General features: G+C 33.6%; 1 protein-coding gene across 3 annotated transcripts; it reads right to left on the reverse strand.

Moving 5' to 3' along the window:
* Positions 1–1939: 1939 nt before the first annotated feature.
* On the reverse strand, positions 1940–6141 carry LOC108326785 (serine/threonine-protein kinase STY13). Of its 3 annotated transcripts, none has more exons than XM_017560347.2 (7): positions 5846–6139; positions 5144–5739; positions 4397–4529; positions 4017–4212; positions 3596–3720; positions 2753–2911; positions 1940–2564 (listed from the first exon to the last, which is right to left on the reverse strand). In XM_017560347.2, the coding sequence occupies exons 2-7, from the start codon at positions 5347–5349 to the stop codon at positions 2277–2279; spliced, it is 1107 nt and encodes a 368-aa protein (XP_017415836.1). In that variant the 5' UTR covers positions 5350–5739; positions 5846–6139; the 3' UTR covers positions 1940–2276. The 3 variants fall into 3 exon arrangements, with proteins under 3 accessions (XP_017415836.1, XP_052729747.1, XP_017415837.1); XM_017560348.2 differs by having other exon boundaries at positions 2388–2571; positions 5846–6141; XM_052873787.1 differs by lacking the exon at positions 5846–6139 and having other exon boundaries at positions 5144–5832.
* Positions 6142–20819: the final 14678 nt, after the last annotated feature.

The following is a 20819-nucleotide window of genomic DNA, read 5'->3' on the forward strand; positions in this document are numbered from 1 at the left end:
ATTCATCATGTTCAAAGCTCCTTTATCGTCATATAGCTTATACAAAACATGTTCAATATCGTAATATAACTCATGTACTTCCATGTAACCCAAATCTTTAAGTGAACCTACTACTCCAAAATAGCTCCATGTATCGGGGTCAATGTCCCAATAACATATCTCCCCACCTATATAATTAAAGGGCACTTCCTTTATCAAGGTCCCACCGTGGTGGACCACTACCTCAAACCTATCGTTAGACATCCCTACATTGCAAATGGAAAAGGGGGACCACTCATTAACTTAAATTAACACACCATGGGACCAATTTCAACACCCAACGCCAATACTTTTTCCATAAACCCCCCACCACGCCAAAAATATAATAATATTTTAAACACAACAAATATGGAATCCACCCATTAAAGACAAAACAAATACAGAATCCACCCATTAAAGACAACAACATAAATAAGAACAGTGATGCGATTAGTAACTATAACAACAACATAAGAACAGTAATGCGATCACTAACCTCACTAGCACTGACGAACGAACCACACTCTTGGATGAACCACGAACTTGATTTCACCAAAAATCAAAATCTGCACTCTTGGAAAGGTGATTGTTGAACCCTAAATCGCCCCGAAATCGCGAGGAGATTTTATCCCAAATGTAATTAATCCTAAAATTATTTTTAAATTAATTTAAATCATTTTAAATCATTTTAAATTATTTTAAATCATTTAAAATTATTTTATTTTAACACATATAATAAGGTCACAGTGCCACCTCAACCAAAACTGTACAACTCAGCAGTTTTGTGCCAGCTGGACAGCTGTGCCGTTAGTCTTTTTAACGCCGTAACCAAAAAGGACTAACGTGTATCGTTTTTGCGAAAAGTAGAATGTTAATGAACTTTTGAAAAAAAAGAGGACCATTTTAAACAGACCTATGAAAAGATAGACTAAAATAGGTATTAAACCTTATAAATACGTGGTACCTCTAAATGAAAGAAAAGAAAACTCTGAAAAGCTAAAATAAGATTTCCCAAAGCAGATTCTCTGTAAAGTAATGATGCGCAATATTGTCAGAAACGGCTGTTCGAATCCAAACAATACTTACTGTGCATGTTTCGGCTCTTTCTGATGATGAAACCAGTGTGCAAGATATTTATAAGGTGTCGTTACTTTGTAATCAATCACGTGACAATTCACTCATTAAAAATGTATAAAATAAAAATACATTAACTTTTATTTAAAGAATAAAAATACATTAACTTTTATTTAAAGAATAAAAATACATTAATTAAATTAAGAAAGAAATATGTGTCGCTTAAAATCATAATTCTAGAGATAGAAAAATACCAATAAAAACTGCGAAATTTAATTTAAAATCTCTATAAATCTTATTTTATAACTCCTTCAATCTTTATGATTTTTAAAATTTAATTTCTGATATTTATATTATGTAGTTATTTATGTTAGTTTGCCTAAATATTATTGGAAACACTAAAAGAATAATTGTAAAATGGAAAATTTTAGATGAACACCATAAAGTTTCTCTACCATATTTGACACCTAATAAAATTTAATACTCTTATTTTTTTTAAACCATTTTACATCTTAAAATAAAAATATAGTTTTATTAATATTGTATGACTGTAGAATAGAAATGAGTGTCCATATATCATTATCCTTTTAAAATATAAGGAACAGAGATTTAATTTTAAAATAAAAGTAACTTAATATCATAAAGAGATATTACCTTAATTAAAAACAAGAAAATTAACCATCATATAAAAAAAAAATTCATTATCTTAATAAAAACACATAAATCAATCTCTTTATAAAACACATAAAATTAATCTCTTATAAAACACATGAATTAATCTCTTATAAAGGTTAGTCAGGTATGTCCCCTCAAAAGATCCACGAATGTTGATATACAAGCAGCATAATTCGCCAAATTAACACAAACCATCCTTTGAAAACAATCATTTTACAATGAATCACTATTACACAGCAATTAATGACCTTTCTCAGAATAGTAAAATGTCTAAACTAATCAGTTCCTTTACAGCAAGATGTAGCAGATAATGTAAACAAATCCTATTTTCTTTTCCTTAATCTTTCAGAAGTCTATAAACAACATTCTTTCTTTTGTAGAACATGTTACATCCTTTGGGTCACTTTAGAGGGTCACTCATAAATTTACTAAAATTGTATATACCATGGAATGGCAACTCTTTTGATCTAGAACAAAAGGGTATTTTAAAAAATTTAGCACTTAAAAAGTTAGTTTTTGGTCCTCTTTGAAGAAAACAATTGGCGAAGAAAGCCAAACCTTCCTTTGTTTCGGGCAGAAAACTCAGTAATGGTGCCATTGCTGGTTGTAGCCACCTCAGGTTCATTGTTAGGTACTGGCAAAGGAGGAGATGGTGGTGAGAGAGTGAAGAGAAATGCATTGAGCATGCGAATGATCTGACTAAAACTCGGTCTCAAGTTAGGATCTTCAACCCAGCATGATTGTATCACAAAAGCAAGCTCAGGGGATATATCACCTGGTATGCTCGGCCTCTCTTGCTGCAATCTCAAATGCAAACCATTTCATGATTAGCAAATAGTAACATATCAAATTATTCTCAAAAAAAAGGTAGCTTTTGGAAGCTAACAAATTAATATATCAACCTTGAGTATGCATGATATTTGATGATAAGGACAGAGTGATATCAAATTTGATGATAAGGACAGAGTGATATCAAATTTAATACCTTAAATGCAGCAGCATAAGCAGCCTGTAAATTGGACATCCCTTCAAATGGCATGCGGTTTGTTAGTAGCTCCCACAGAACAACTCCAAAGCTATATACATCAACCTTGTTGTTGTAGTGCTTTTTCTCTCCCTGACGCAAAGTCACAGTACTGTACAGCTGCAAAATTGGTATGTAAGTTGTCAAAACAAGCTTCATTTATACAAAGCCTACATTGTCAGAAAATTATAGCAATACATTCTTAATGGGCAATTTTGGTGCCTTAAAGGGTCCTAAATTTGTGCATTACTGTACTAAACAAATTACAGGAGACTGGGAGAATTTACTACATCCCTTTTGGCTATTCAGAAAAATGGAATTTATTAATGGATCTTAGCTGCTCAGAAAAACAATGAAAGTCCACTTGATGATATGTGTAAACTATGCCTTTTCATAAGTAGAAATTTAGATGTATACACACACACACATATAGTACTTCTGGGATAATAATATTGGAAGAGCACTCAATCAATCTAAGAAGAAACTCTATGCCACAGCAAATGTCACATACAAGAAATGCAGGGACTACACAGAAACAAGCAACGCAGCGGTTATGCAATATAAGCAAGACTCCGTAATATCAATCAGTTTGATGCTGAAGAAATAATTTGTCCACCATTCTGAAATTAAAGTGTACATCATTGCTGGTTTTAGTTTTAAATTCAGTCTCTACTGCAATTTGATGGTTTCGATTGAGTCTCTCATTAATCTTATGTCAGTGCAACAATTGTCATTTTATGTTAATGGTGGCATCTTGAATCGGGAGAATAAAAGATATCATCATAATCCAAGATAATAACATACCTCTGGTGCCATCCAACGGTAAGTTCCTGTTTCTGCAGTCATCATTTCAGTCACAGTTTCTTCTCTTGCGAGGCCAAAATCAGCAAGTTTAACAGACTTCTGGTCCGCTGTAAGCAACAGATTGTCTGCATTGTGACAATTACAAAAATATAGTTGAGTGAGCATACACGTTTTAATACTAGAGTCATCAATATATACTCAGATCTCAAACTATGACATCCATGTCAAAAACTACCACCATTTTCCGTAAGAGTCAAGTTCCAACAAAGAATTACTGGCTAAGGTATGCTTTAATATGGCATTAATTGAAGAGAATGTAGCAAAGATAATTTTGACGAAAGTAAGACCCTACTAGGATAATCTTCTTCAGAAACACTTATAGGAGAAGAAAATTAAAAAAAAAAAGTGCCTAAGTTGATACCAGGTTTTAGATCTCTGTGTATGATCCCATTAGCATGTAGCCAATCCAATGCTCGAGCAATATCAAGAGCAAAGTTGATAGCCAAATGAAGGTCTAATCGTTTAGGACGGATACTCATTAAATATTTACGCAGTGACATCCCTGGTAATAGCTCTGTGACTATTACCATAAGTGGATCCTTACATGCTCCAATAAACTGCAAAACAATAATAACGAGGGAACAAAACATGCTTATATTGTTATCTTACATAAGAGGAAACCATCAATTATACTAGCACATGAAGGAAAATAAACTGCAATACTTAACATAATTGTAAAGGCTTCAAAAAAACAGAACTACACAGAAATACTAAAGATAATTTTGCTACAATGGAACTGACCTTAACAAGATTGTCGTGGTGGACACGAGACATCATATTAACTTCTCGAGCAAAACGATTTTCAAGGGAAACTCTTTCTTCAGAAGTGCTCCCACGATGCAGAACTTTGATTGCCACAATTTGATCTCTATACCTGGAAAAGTATTAATCTAAACCCACATAAACCATAACTCCAACTTCCAGCAAATCACTTGTTGCACACACACAAGCATAGTGTTGAACATGTACTCTAATAACTAGCAACGGTTAAACCATCACAACAAAGAAAAATCCAACACTCTATAACAAGAGCAAGAAATCAATTGTTCTTAAGAAAAATCAAATCAATACCAACCCAATGATGTGCTTCTTGGTGTTGTGGAACCTCATGTCAAATCAGTATAAGGGATAAACGCAACTTTGTAGGTGAAATTTGTGACAGGTAGTTATTTACTGCTTGAACCAACAAAGGCTCGGTTCTTATTTACTCAACGACAAAAGTAAAAAAAAGTGATTTAGCTGAAACACCACAGCAAACATTTGACTTCTTCCTTAGCACTTAAGCACAACAGAAAAGCAAAAACAATGATTCCGCCAGCTAATGGGACAAAAATATACATAATTATGAAAACTAAAGTGTAGATAAATATCCCAAGACTGTATGATCTGACATGGCTTCTCAGACAATTTTTAAAGAAAATAACGAAATTAAGGCATGATATACAAATTACAAAACACGATATTCACATCCAAGGTTTAGCCACTGACCTTCCTTCATATACTTTCCCATGAGCTCCTTCACCAATCTTGGACCCTATAAAGAGTAGTTTAGGGTCAACCAATAAATTCTCATCAATTGTAAACTGTGTGGCTGCCAATGATCCATTTTCCCTCACTGATTTGGATTCAGTGCTCCCCAACACCGATTCTTCACATTCCTTCTCTTCTCCTAACTCTCCCTCTCGGAAACTCATGATGGGACCTTAAACTATACCCGAATTCCTCATTTTAATCGTTATCCCCACGATTTTTTTTTTTTTTCAAAACTCATAAAAGAAACAACTCTTTTAATCCAAGTACAGAACAAAACCAGCAGTCCCAGAATCTTCCTTTCTAAACAAACATGTCTCCATGGTAAAAAATCAACCCCAATTCCACAGGGTGCTAATATTCCCTTCCCCGCACAGCCTCTTCAATCTTTAAACCCACCTCATCAACAACCACCAAAACTCCAAAACAAGAAAAATAAAAACACAATTTTTTCCTCTCACGTGACCCTGAAAAAAATCAATAACTATCTTCTTCCTTCTCCCACCCCAAAAAGTATATCATATCCCTTGTTTACTCTTCAGTTAGAAGCTGACCTGTAGGTGCAGTTCGGCCAAAGAAAATAAAAAGGTAAAAGAGAAACAAGATAAGAAGAAGAAACAGAACAAAACAAAGAGAAGAAAAGAACGAAAAGCAACTTACCGGAAGATGGGCTTAAAATAATAATATTTGCTAGAAAAATAACACCATAGAAAAGTGGGAGAGGCAAGAGAGAGTTGAAAGTTGAAACCAATGAAAAGTGAAAACCACCCACTCTGACTCTCACACTTCTCAAGTTGATGCTTTTGGAAAAGACATGGCTGAATTTTCTCTCTCTAGAAATGGGGTGTTCTGCTGAGACAAAAAGAAAGATTAGAGAGAGTGGAAGAAGGAGAAGATATTCAGCGTATCTGTTCCGACGAGAGAGAAGACTAAAAAGTGGAAGGAGAGAGAAAGTATGTGTGGTGGTGGGCGTGAAGAGAGAGGAAATAAAGAAAAAAGAAAAGAAAATAAAAGAGGAACCAATGCAAGAGAGACACGTGGAGGACATGGAGGAAAATTGGAAAATTTTGGCGGATGTGGCAGTTCAGATGTTAGGACATTGTCGTTGGTGGATGATGTTTTAGACATGCATGCTATATAAGTAACGTAAATGTTTATTTTAAAATTAAAAAAATTATTAATGTTATTAAATTAGAAACATAAAAGATGCAATTATCATTTAAAATACATGAGGAAACTTTAATTCTCTTTTAAGTATTTTGGTAATGTTTTTGTTTGGTAACAATGAAGGAAATAATTGAATTAAGTTACTAAAATGAAAACATATAAAAAACTAAAATAGAAGTTAAAATTGATTAATTAAGGAAAAATAAAAATATTTATAAATAATAATAAATAAATAAAATATATAAATAATAATAAACAAATAAAATATATAAATAAATAAAATATATAAATAATAATAAATAAATAAAATATATAAATAATAATAAATAAAACATGCAATGAGTTTCTTAAATATTCCACTTTTCCCAACATATTATAGGTTAAAATAAAATTCTCCTTATTTTCGTCTTAATTATTCAACTTGGTTTTTTATTTACTCTTTATCAAGTTATATTTTTTGTTAAAATGATAAAATTAGGTGTATTTGATTATATTGATAATACTATTTTCGTACATGTTATGTGTTATTGTCGTGTTATGTGATAGTATTGGTGTCACGTGTTAGTATCTGTTTCAATTGAATCCCAAATTTTGTTAAAATGATTCATTCAGATCCTTTTATGTTGACTAATGAAGTTTTCTTAACAACCAATTTCAGCAAGTACACTCGTGTATAGTGGTATCAACAAATGTCGTATCCATAAAAATTTGTTGAGATCATCAAATGTTTATCTCTAGATTTGATAAAACTGTGTTTGTAAATAAATAATTGATCATAAGATTAAATTCAAGTTTAAGAAATTATAATGATGGATTTGTGGTGAGATTAGATATCATTCCTTTACTCTTATTATCACTATTTGTATGCGTATTGTATCCTTTGTTCAATGTCCTAAAAGTGCTCTTAGGTAGATCTAGGCTCATTCTTGCAACCTAGAACCTAAGGACTTCAGACCCAATGTGATTCTTTCATTCCCGATTGAATGAATATTTGTTTTATTGTGCAAGACTTTAAAACTCAACATGCCATCTAGGTCATGTTACTATGAGAACACATTATGCCTCAACCGAATGTGTTCATGATAATGGACAAAGGCAAGGATATATTGTTAGCATTACAAGTAGAAGAAGTTGGATGGGACGGAGAATGTTTCGTAGCAATGTATTGTATACGTCATCGAGCAACAAAATTCAACAAAAAATTTAAAAAATGCAAAGCTCAAGAGACAATTAATAAACATATGTACCAAAATTCCTTATTATTTATATCACATGTTTAATTCTATTCAAGTCATTCTTATTATATTTGTTATATTATCACAACTTATGAGATGAAACAAATAATTGTCAAGCAAAGTTGTATTCTATAAGAGATTAATTTCGGTAAGTGTTTTCCTAGATTGATAAAATACCATTAAAAAAGTGGATTCAACCATATGATGAGATAAAAGATATGACCACATGATAATGAATTTGGTAGTATGTATGAACTATGTTCTAAAAGGAGCATATTCCTTATCAATTTTCGCTATAGTCAAGGCAACATTTGAAAGAACAAAATCATGGTTTGTTAAATGAGAGTTGAAGACAAATTGAATGTTACAAACAAATCATATCCTAAAGATATTATTGTCCTCCTAAAAGGAACTCCCAACAATCCCTTGTGTCATGTCCAAATATATATGATTGAGCAAATTCATCAACAATGTCAACCAATGTCTTACACGGTTAGATTAAATGATTAGTGGTATGATTGTGGAAATTTCCAAACCTTTTACTTTCTTACCATCACATCATAGTTGTCTTTTTGTTTTCTCATTTTCACTTATTGCATTGTTGATCAACTAAACCAACATATTGACACAATGAAAGTCATAATAGAGGAAAATATACATTTTAGGATCCTTTGTAATCTTCTACAATTGCAATTAATACATCTATTAAGAGCCACATTCCTTTTGACTACTTTTTCACATTGATAAATTATCTCTTTAAAATTAATAATACTTAAATCAAGCTTAAAATATAATATTATTTAAATAAACCATATAATTACTTACAAAAGTAATTACCTTTTTCATATTTTTTATCCCAATAAATTATAAATTTTATCCATTTCATACTCTACCTTCACTTACTAACACATCCTTATTTTAAAAAGTAAAATAAAACAAAGTAGAAGTTGTATCATAGATCATGACTTTCATGCACCAAAAAACATGTGCTCGGGTTTGGAAATTAAAAATTGAAAGTTTCCATTTTGGCCACAATTTCATTCACTTTTCACATAAGTCATGTTCACAACACAATACTTCTGAGTCGAAAAAAAATGAATTCGTGTACAGTGTCCACGACTTCATAACTCATGACTTCTATTATTACTATTATGAAGTCGCTTCTTTAAACCACGACTTACATCAAGATAAGTAACAAAAGAAAATTTACCCATTCTTGATATTTTACCCAGAAAAGTACACCAAATGGGTAAAAAAAATAGATTATTATGCAAGTAATATTATTTAATTAAAATTATAAAGTATAAATTTTTTTTATGCAATAAGATTTTCTTAGAAAAAACACGCATAAGTTTTCTTAGAGAGAACTTTAATCATATCATAACGTTATAAATATGTATTTATGTCAACATTTTACATCTTTATAATTATTCATAGTATATTACAAAAACATCTAAGTTTTGTACAATAATAGAAGTTCTACATTAAAAATAGAGAATTATCTATATATTCTCTATCATTCAATAAGGTATATTAAAATTAAGTTTTCAATTAATCAAACATTCTATATGACATCTCTCGAATTTTTTTAAACAACTCTTATTTGAGTATGTTATACTCATACATATACATATGAAAGAAAAACAAAAAAAAATGAGGTATTTGTAAGTTTTATATATATCAATCTCAATATACTTACACATAATACAAACAATGAGTATAGGATTTCACCTACAACTATAATACTTAATTTCATTTTATCAATCATATGGATTCATATTTCATTTTAATGATCCACTATACATATCAAAAGTTATTTAGGAAATGATTAAATAGTTAAGTATTTTTTATTTAAATATAATCATAATTATTTTTTTTCAAGAACATTAACAAATTTATCAGCTCAAAAAAGAATATATATACTTACTACCCAATCTTGATGATATTGATTAGATATTGAATAATCTCAAATTTAACCTATGAATATTATAGACGAAGACGTTTTTCTTATCTATCCATATATGCACGGATAAATACTTCTTTAGACCTACTAATATATATGTTTTTCATTTCACATTATATCAAATTGTTACATCATACCCTCAACTTATTAGAACAAAATTTATGATTAAACATGTCGTTTTAAATTTTATCCCCAAGGTCAATCCTAACCTGTATCGTATATAATGTGGACCGAGCGGTCATGGAATAAGGCCGATCGGTCTATCCACTGTTCGGTCCATCCACTTAGGACCGATCGGTCTATCTACTATAGTAGTGCTCGTCAACCCTATTGCAGCAGTGCTCGTCAACAAACCAAGACGCTCGTCAACTCTACTATAGCAACGCTCGTCAACAAACCTGGTCAAATGGTTTTCATTGGTATTGGGTCGTAACTGGGCCTAAACCAAATCTAAAATATTTGGTTGAAGATATTGATAAAGTTGTTTGAGAGTAACTAACCGGATCTCCAAGTAAGGTTGTTTTTATTTGATCTATAAAATACTTATAAATACACTGACAGGGCAAAAGGCCAAGTACGTTCCATTCAGGTTCAACTCACACTTCATAACACCCAAACATTCAGTAGTGATAATCCTTCACTGAATACTCAACCAAGAGCCGAGGCTCTTCAAATCACACGCCTAACTTGAGCGTCGAAGTATCTTTTGCAGGTACCTCCCCCCCCCCCCTCCCGGAGCACGAAGGCAACCGATCGGCTCAGACAGACGTGACCGAACCGCCCAGACGGAAATCAACCGAACGGCTCCGACAAAAGAAAGGCAAGCAGCTCAGGCGATCCCAGCTTTCGGAAGGAAGGAAGACGCATCAGAACAGGTTAGTCTCTCGGTCCCGTAAAAATCTACCGAAACATTTTGGCACCCACCGTGGGGCCGGGGGGCATCCCTTATAACCACAACAAACCGGACAAGGATACAGTCTCACCATCAACGTCAACAAGTTTCTACAGCTTTACAGATAAATATTTTGATATAGATTCATTTTATTATTTAATTTATATGATTTAATTTAAATATCTTAATTCAATATTATAATATTGTTCAAAGACTTACTAAGGGTCCAATGACGCACTCACCAATTAGCCAAATTTGGCATCAAGTGTTCAATCGTACAACTCAGCCATTCGGCCTCAACCGTTCAGCCTTCCATGGCCTCAAGCGTTCCAGCATTCGGCCATTCGGCCTTACAGGTACTCGGCCACTCGGCCTCAGATGTTCGGTACCTTCGGCCTCTACTGCTCGGCCATTCGGCCTTACAAGTACTCGGCCACTCGGCCTAGAGGAATGCAAGAAGATCGAAGAGGTAAATCCCTCTCAAAAGTAAGCCATCACTGGCGTCAACAAAACCCAGGGACGTTATCCGAAAAACTCCTGGTCCAAACCGAGCGGTGGGGAACGTTCTAAGTGAACGCTCACTCTCGTCCTAAACCGAGTGGTGGGGACGCTCACTCTTGTCCTAAACCGAGCGGTGGGGAACATTCTAAGTGAATGCTCACTCTCGTCCTAAATCGAGCGGCCGGGAATGTTCTAAGTGAACGCTCACTCTCGTCCTAAACTGAGTGGTGATAGAAGTTCTCAACGAACTGTCACTCTCGTGAACAAACCCAGGGACGTTATCCGAAAAACTCCTGGTCCAAAACTGAGCGGTGGGAAACGTTCTAAGTGAATGCTCACTCTCGTCCTAAATCGAGCGGTGGGGAACGTTCTCAGTGAACGCTCACTCTCGTCCTAAACCGAGCGGTGGGGAACGTTCTAAGTGAACGCTCACTCTCATCTTAAACCGAGTAGTGGGGAACGTTCTCAATGAACACTCACTCCAATCAACAAAACTTAATATTCAAACTCAACATTCACAACATTTTAGAACAAGATAAAATTCATGAAACAAGAATGGAAATAATAGGACATAACACATACAATCATGCAATTTCAGTTTAGGTCCCCATACCTTTGCCTTTGATTTCCTTTCCTGCTCAAGTCTCCTCCGTAGACTTTCTTCCTCCCTTTCTGGCCACAATTCAAACTCCATTAAAAGCTCACCCTAACACATCAAATGGAAGTGTATTTAAAAACTCCTTTAAAACTCCTTTAAATGTCTAGACAAAATTGAATCCAGTTTTAGAAAGTACAACCATATTGAATCATACACGAAACCAAGAATACAGTGCAATATTCGACCCTTCTCCAAAAGGTTACCAATGCACACCACTTTTAAACAATTAAAGCCAATACCAACCAGATTTGAACATCTCAAACTTAGGTTCATACACCCAAATAAAATGGAATATTGAAACAACGTACATCCAATCTACCAAATCTCAATGAAGGATATAATCTCAACACCCAATCATTCAATTATAACTCATTACGTAATAGCAAGCCATATTCATACATACATTTTCATTCCAGCACAATTTTCCAATTTCAAACAGCTTTAAAGAAACAAGGTCTAATATACTCAATTAATCAAATAAGCAAAAATGTGCACAGGTTTCCATTCAACTCTCTAATATGTCTTAGTTCATATCAACTAATCATTATCAGACCTTGTCATCACATTCTGCGCATACATGTCACCAATTTTCTCCTTATTAATAACCAAAACAAATCACTCATGATTTCCAGTTTATCTAGCCCTATATGTGGCAATTGATTTCATCCACTATTGTAAAATCAATCTATTATAGGCATAATCTACTCTACTTTTTTTTTCATTCTCTTCACTAACAATAGTGCTCTTTTTCTACCACCCTCGGTACCTTTGCAAATCTGCATGTCAATTTATTTTAATCCATTTGTTCAGTTTTCTATTAGATCAATTAATCCAGACATGTTGTCACCTGTCAAACAGACCATCTTCTAATATTAATATGATTTCTTTTTACTTTATGAAGATGATATCATCAACTTTGTACAAAGATCAATTCTTATAAGTTTCCATTACAAAATAGTACAAAAAAACATAAGAAAGTGTAAAATGTCACCACTTGGTTGATTTCTAGCTGAATAACATGTGCAAAAATTGAGACTACTGTTGTGACTATTAGCTACTAAATTGTAACAGAGAGGATGTACGAAATGCAAAGATTGGATTCTAACCTGGTTCGATTTCCAGAGAACGAGATGGCTTATTCGTCCAAGTCCAGACCTACACCAAACCTCCACCTCGCTGAACGGGCCAGGGAGCCCTTCCTCAGCACTGTCGCCTCCTCACGCCAACATCGACGAACCACGAAGCCTCCACCAACCACCAAACCCTCGTCCCACCACGATTCAACTCTAATGGACCCTCCTACCCACCATGATTCCGCAAGACATTAGTCAGATTGGGGGAAAACATAAATTAAAAAAGGGTTTCGTGCAAGGAATTGACAGAAAATGAGAAGGCAAATACCCACCACGTCGTCACAGAGATCACTACTTAGCACTCCTCCAACGGTTTCCTGGCCAAGGTTGATGCAAAAACCAAGCTTTCGAGCAAGTGTTTCGTGCAATGAAGAAGGGTTTAGTGTTTTCATTTTGACCTTGGAGAAGGGACGTGATGTGTGAGTAAATGTAATTGCATTCATGTCTTAGTTTAGGTCATTTGCATGCATAATTGCATTCATTGAAGGATTTAGTCATGGATTATCTTTGTTTCGGATCATACATTGGCATTTTGTGTTTTTATTGTAGATTGATGATTCTAAGTGCCAAAATCACAATTTGAGAAGAATTGATGTACAAGATACCAAGATGAAACCAGAGAGTTCAACAACCAAGCTGTGAACAGTCTCACAACCTGTGGAGTTACATGTGGATGTTGCTTCTAAATGGAGTTGCAAAACAGAAAGTTCAACAACTGTGCTGTGAAAGTTCCCACAACCTGTGGAGTAATCTGTGGATTCACGTAAGAAAACAGAATTAAAGCAGAGAAGAACACAGGCAGAGTGGGGAGTTTTCCATGGGCTGTGAAAGTTTCCAGGAGCAGTTATTGATCTCTTTTATGACTGATTTAAAGAGATTAAATTAAAGGAAAATTGGAGGAAGTTAGGGAAAAGGAAAACCACTCTCCTAAAAAGGAGGAATTTGTGGAAATGATGGGAGAGGAATGAAAACACGTGGAAGGAGGAGACAAAAAGGGTATTCACGCACAACAAACGAGTTCTTCTTCTTCGTCTTCTTCTTGGAGCTTTGGGCTGCAACTTTTTGTGGAACTTTTTGCTTTTTGATTTTTCTTTTCTATTTTTCAGAACTAAATTTCCTTTTGTTAGTGGATTGATGTAGTGCTTTGGATTATATTTTCTGAACCTTTTTCAATTGATGTTAAGTTCATTTTAATTATCCCAATGTTCTATTTATGTTTTAATGTCTATTCTATGAGCAGTTTCACAGTTGGGAGATTGGGAATTGCTTGCGTTTATAAATAAAACAGATTAGATGCTGTCACAATTGGGAAATTGAGCCGGACTAGTTAGTTTGAATTGAGATATGATTGTTCTTCATGATCTTGTTGAATTTGTAATTGGCCTAAGGGATTGGGGATTCAAATTCAAGGGATACGTTTGCTTACTAAGGGATTAGGGGTAAACAAGCTCTAAATAAACTAAAGTGGATAATTATAATTTACACATCGATTGAAAAGGGGAGGAAATTATATGAAAAGGTATGAAATCAATTCTCTAACATTGTTTATACTATTTGAATTTCCATTACTTGTTTATGTTCATCATTCTACTTGACAATCTTTGTTGCTCAAAATTAAGTAAATTAGTAAACTAGTACTCAACTCATTCAATCCTTGAGGACGATATTTTGTTACTACAATATGATTGGTACACTTGCCAAACGTTCATCAGGACGAACATTAGCTCTTGGTGGAAAATGAATTGCACAGAAGGAATATCGTCATTTGGGACAACATTGATCGAAGAGATTACCGAAGGCTCTTAAGCTGTCGGTATTTTATTTCATCACCTCATTACCGAAGGCTCTAAGGCCGTCGATAAATTATTGTCGGTAAAAAGCGTTTTTCCAGTAGTGTACAACCCATAAGGTACATGCAAACAAAAGTAAAATGAATACAATACAAAAACAATGGAAAACTTACTTTATAAACAAATTTGATCGGACAAACTTGTTCTAGGAGTTTAAAGATGTGCTTGAATTTTTAAAGAGATGAAAGGAAGATTAGAATCCTAAAGAGAAAATAATGAAGATTTAAAGAAAAAAAAGTTTAGAGGGGTGAATATTTTTATGAAATAAAATCTACTTAAAGAAAATTATATTTAAAGAAAATTCTCTTTTTTACTTGTTAAATGTTACAATATTTTTTTATTTTTATTTAAAAAATTTTAACTCTAGTTTATATTTTTAAAATTATTTTTACATTAAATTATTTTAAACAGTTATTTTATAAATTATATTTTAAGTATATAATATACAGAGTAATTTTTTTTATAGCAATCAAATCAACGACAGTTTTTTTTTCCTCACTTCTTTTTCTCATTCCAAAAAAATTACACTTTTCACTCTTCCAACCAATATCTACTACTTATAAAATGAGATACAAAGCACTTCTATATCATAATTTAAGCTCTTCTCTAATCTCTAATTTATATAAATTTCCAACAAGATTAAAACCCAAACATTTAATTATATATCACTATAATCACTACCATCAAAGATAAAGAATCAATTATTATTTCAGACACTAACATTATAACCACGTTTTTTGTATAATATTTTTGTTCCATTTTTCCAAAGTCTGAAAATGGAGAGTTTTTTGTAGGAATAGATCTTCATCTCTTTCACATCAGTGTCCTCTTTTTATTCCGCTAACCAAAGTTATTTTCTCCAACTATCGTACGTGTTAAGAATTCACGAAAATTAATCAACATTTTATTTTGTAAGGTGGCATGATATAAAATGAAATTGTGGTTTTTTAAGGAACACCCAACACATAAAACACGCATATTTATGTGCAGTAGAAATTAATAGAAATGCATATATGATAGAAGTGTTTTTCTTTTTCAAAATAAAATAACTAAAATAGGGTAGTGTTAATAGCAAAACTGAATGTGTGTTTAACAATGAATGAGCTTAATAGAATCTGAGAGTAAGGCTCATTTTGCTAATGTATGTTGGAGTGAACGAAGTTATTGGGCCTAAAATACCATTTGTTGAGGCCGAATTTATTTTGTACGCATACCATTTCTACAAATTTAGAAGTAGAAAAAAAGTTCTAATTAAATATAAGGTTTACTTACTTACTTATTAATATTTATAGTTTTATAAAAATATTAACCTTTATACTTAAAAATTATTCATTTTGATTTTTACAAATACTAGTTTTAATATTTTAGTTCTTTAAATATTTATACTCATCATTAAATAATATTATTCCACTAGTGCAGAAAAGACTTTAGACGTCTGTTATTTTGGGCTTTTTACGTCTGCTCCCAACCTAACATTTATTCGGGTGACATTGATGGGACGTCGGACCCTAGTCAAACGTTTATATAGACGTCCGATATAGACGTCTAACCTGTACAGATCGGACGTCTATATAAACGTCTGACCTAAAATGTCGTCGTATTTGATTGGATCTTTTTCCGCTTGAGGCCTCTCGGGTTGCTCCTGGCTCATGGTGATTCGAGTTTACAACTTTATATTTTAGTTGAAGAGAATGAATTGTATGATTTTTTATTAGATGGTTCTAAAAACATAGTGCAGGGAATTACAGGAGTGCAAAACGCAAGAAATCGCCGCCCAAGAATGCCGCCCAAGGACACGAGCAAAACTGCAACAAACCCAACGAAGACGCATTTTAATCAGGTCAAATGAAAGATAATTCATCAAAGAGTAATGTAATCGAAGTAAAATTAATTTAAAATGGTGCAAAAGTGAGAAAACGAACCTGAAAAACGTAGCCCGTGGAGAGCAAACGCGAGGAAGATAATGAACAAAAAGTATGCATAACGGCTGCCTCGCGTTCACAATGTTTTAATGCAGACATTTAGAAGTCGGTTCCCCCTATAACAGACGTCTAAATGGCTTTAGAAGTCGGAGTGACGGGATCATACGTCTAAATGGAGTCCAAAAGTGACCTTTTAAATTTCTGGACTGAGTATTTAGAAGTCGGTTCCCCCCATAACAGACGTCTAAATGGCTTTAGAAGTCGGAGTGGTGAAATCAGACGTCTAAATGGAGTCAAAAAGTGACTTTTTAAATTTCTGGGCTGAGTATTTAAAAGTCGGTTCCCCCCATAACAGACGTCTAAATGACTTTAGAAGTCGGAGTGGTGAGATCAGACATCTAAATGGAGTCAAAAAGTGACTTTTTAATTTTCTAGACTGAGTATTTAGAAGTCGGTTCCCCCCATAACAGACGTCTAAATGACTGTAGAAGTCAGAGTGGCGGGATCAGACGTCTAAATGGAATGAAAAAGTGACTTTTTAAATTTTTGGGCTGAGTATTTAGAAGTCGGTTCCCCCCATAACAGACGTCTAAATGGCTTTAGAAGTCGGAGTGGTGGGATCAAACGACTAAATGGAGTCAAAAAGTGACTTTTTAAATTTCTGGGCTTAGTATTTAGAAGTCGGTTCCCCCTATAACAGACTTCTACATGGCTTTAGAAGTCGGAGCCCCCCATAACAAACGTCTAAATAATTGTTTTATTTACGAAAAATACCACTGATAATTGTTTACGTTGGATATTCGAGAGTCGGACGTTTATAGGGTGACGTTAAAGGCCTTTTCTGCACTAGTGTTCAATTTTTGTACCAAACTAAGCAAATTTGAGGTAAAAATTACGAATCTAGGCAAAAAATTTTCGAAATACGAAAATAGGCAAGTCGTGGGGATAAGATAATTAATACTAATTTATTAATTAGTGAAGGGATTACAAAATGGTAAGATTAATAAATAATTATTGACGAAATGGACATGTCCCCCTATGATGACCTTCGTTGCGATAGTAAGAGCATTTTTTTTTGCTGATCTGAAGAGAATTGATCCATCTCATTACGAATTCTATTTGTAATTGGTCTTCCATATGCCTTGCGTCACATTTGAGGATCTGGTATGAAGTTTGGACCAATATACGCAGACCAATAATCTTCATTTTGGATTGGGTGAAATTATACTTCGTATGCCTTGTAAATGTTGTTAAGACTGTAGACTGGATCGATATATTGGGTCAGTGGTATATGGGAATATGCACAAACGGCAATGACATGATGACATGGGAGACAAGTAGCTTGGAAGTGACCACAATCACACCACCATTCATTTAGTCTGACCTTATAGGAAATTGGATGTGGGCGATATTAGTGAGGTGTTGAAATTTCTTGAACATCAAATTCAAAATTTTCACAATTATAGCAATGAACATGACAAAATGTGGATTGTTGTTGATTGTTTTGAATAATGTCGGTGATTTCTTCAGGAAATTGATGGCTTTCTTGTAGCATGTAGTGTGCTTTTAATCCTCGTTCAACAAACCATGATTTTGTCCTCTCAAATGTTGTTTTGATGAGAGCACAAATTGGTAATGAACGTGTTCCCTTTAAAACGGAGTTCATACACTTAGCAAGATTAGTAGTCATATGTCCATATCTTTTCCCTCCATCAAAAGCTTGAGACCATTTTTTTAATGGAATTTTATCTATCCAAGCAACTTGTTGGAGGTATTGGTCTCTCAGTGCAGTAAGCTTTGTCGTCACAGTCGGTTGCTTGACCTAGTAAGTTGTAAGGACATAATAAATTAAAAATTTGAAGAATTTTGTTAACAAAATATAAACTGTAAATTGGTAGTAAAACTTTTTGTAGTAGTACCTAAATTGATGAATTATTTTTTGAGTTCCTAATTTTTGAATTTGTTGTTGAAGTTGGAGGCTAGATGACGTATGCAATAAACAGAGTTCAAACCATCTTCTTCCCAACCTACTTCTTCTGATCTTAACGCGGATAAGATACACTTTCCCTTGTCAGTGGTGATGCAAATATTGTTGAGGGCTAACATGTTCTCGAAGTAGTTGAAAGAACCATATCATGGCCTCCTTTGTCTCACCTTCTACAATTGCAAATGCCAATGGAAAAAGATTTCTATTGCCATCCTGAGGGATGACGGTGAGCAAAGCTCCATGATATTTGCCCGTTGAAAGGTTTCATCCACTTGTAGAATGAGTTTACAATATTTGAATCCTTCTATGCAAAGACCGAAAGACCAGAAAACTCTTTCCATAAGGTAGCAATTACTGTCAGTTTGTTCATCAATCTCCACTGGAGAACCAATGCATTGCAAAATTGTACTAGGATTTGCATCCTTCACCGCATGTAACCACCTGAGTAGATGGTTATAAGAATCTTCCCAGTCACCAAACTCCATAGCAAGAGCCTTTTGTTTTGCGATCCAAGCTTTTCTGTATGACACAAAATATCCAAATCGAGCTTTAATATCTGCAACCAAACTCTTGATGGGAATGGAGTGGTTTGTCCTAACAGGATTTGATACGATTGTGGCAATGTGAATACTATCAAGATTTGTATGATCTTGAGATAGTATGTCTGAGAAACACGTATGTCGTTCTTCGATATTCTTGATTTATTAATTTTACCATTTTGTAATACCTTAACTAATTAATAAATTAGTATTAATTATCTTAAAAATTTTGTTTTAGTTATTTATTTTGTTTTTCAATTCAATAAATTATAATGTCAAATTCTTTTTTGTGTAACACAATCAACAAAACAAAAATGCTAAGAACCACAAAAAATATTTCATTCAACACTAAAATGTCTCTGGTAATCGATTACAACATGGTTGTACTAGTGCAAAAACAACGTATAACGTCACGCGTTCAACGTCTAACCACTCAATAGTCAACCTTAAAAATGATCGGTGGAAATTTTGTAAATAAATGCAATTATTAAATGTCGTTTAGAATTATAATTCGACGTAAAAGGATATAAAACGTCGAATGACTCAGCATTAGACGTCAAAAGGTTAGTGAATTCAATAAAAATTTGAGCGAGAGATTGAAAATTCATTCACTTTATCTTAACGCGCGAGACCCTCTTCTCTGCTCAAACTTTTCTCGAACGAAGTTTGACGACAATCACATATAATCTTTCTTTCATTTGATACAAATGCATGTTAATTATCTACTTCAGGTATGATTTTTGTTTGTTTTCACCGATTATTTTTGTGTTCTTGTCTTTCATATGCGCATTCTGCTTTCTCTCTCACTGGTGGCAACACTTTTGAAGGTTAGCTTTCGTTTTGAAGAACTTATTTGTTGAACTTGTTTATTGTTGTTTGGTTGAACTTGTTTGTTGTTTGATTGAACTTATTTGTTGTTTGTTATTGTTATTTGTTGTTTGTTATTGTTATTTCTTGTTGATACTATATTACCGTTCATAGTTATGCTTTTTAGGTCTCGTAAAGTTGTAAAAAAGGATTACAATTATTTAAAACAAAAATTGATTAACGTCGTATATTGACAAAATTCGACGTTAAATTAACGTCGTATATTGACAAAATTCGACGTCAATTTAATGTCTCTCGATATGACGTTGTTTTCGAATTCGACGAGAAAGGCAAAAAATATTCGACCTTGTACGCTATTTTTGTACTAGTGTTGTAATCAATTACCAGACAGTTTTTGCCCATAAAACTCTCTAGTAATCGATTACAAACATGGTGTAATCGATTACCAGAGCCATTTTTGCCTACCCAAAGTGAAGTCGTGCAGGAGGACACAACTTCAGCACGTTGTAATCAATTACAATGTTTGGTAATCGATTACAACGACCTAAAGTCGTTTTTGAGATGCACGACTTCAATCTTGGTCAGAGCTACAGGATGAAGTTGTACAGGGAGCACGACTTCTTCATTTGAAGTCGTCCGAACCCTCCACGACTTCGTCTATTTTCGTATTTCGAATTTTTTTTGCCTAGATCCGTAATTTCTACCTCAAATTTGTCTAGCTTGGTACAACAACCATTATTCAATGCATGCACTCAAAACATGTATTTGAGCATAAAATTTATGGTAGATCATGAACTCAGAGGTACTTGTACCCACCAAATTATGGTGCATTGTTATTTAAAAATCAACATGAATAAGTTGACTAACCAAGCTTTTGTTGATGTTCATCTAACTTAGAGAAGAAATCATGTTGTAGTGACTCGTGAGGAATGATTAGAAAATCTCAATAACGCAAGGTT

This window comes from Vigna angularis, chromosome 2 (assembly GCF_016808095.1).
Source record: "Vigna angularis cultivar LongXiaoDou No.4 chromosome 2, ASM1680809v1, whole genome shotgun sequence".
In the NCBI taxonomy this organism is placed as follows: domain Eukaryota; kingdom Viridiplantae; phylum Streptophyta; class Magnoliopsida; order Fabales; family Fabaceae; genus Vigna; species Vigna angularis.

Coding starts and splice junctions, on each gene's coding strand:
- LOC108326785 (XM_017560347.2), bottom strand. CDS start 5,349: ATGAGTTTCCGAGAGGGAGAGTTAGGAGAAGAGAAGGAATGTGAAGAA. Junction 3,721..4,016: donor ACACAGAGATCTAAAACCTG/GTATCAACTTAG, acceptor GTCACAATGCAG/ACAATCTGTTGCTTACAGCG. Junction 2,912..3,595: donor ACCGTTGGATGGCACCAGAG/GTATGTTATTAT, acceptor CCAATTTTGCAG/CTGTACAGTACTGTGACTTT.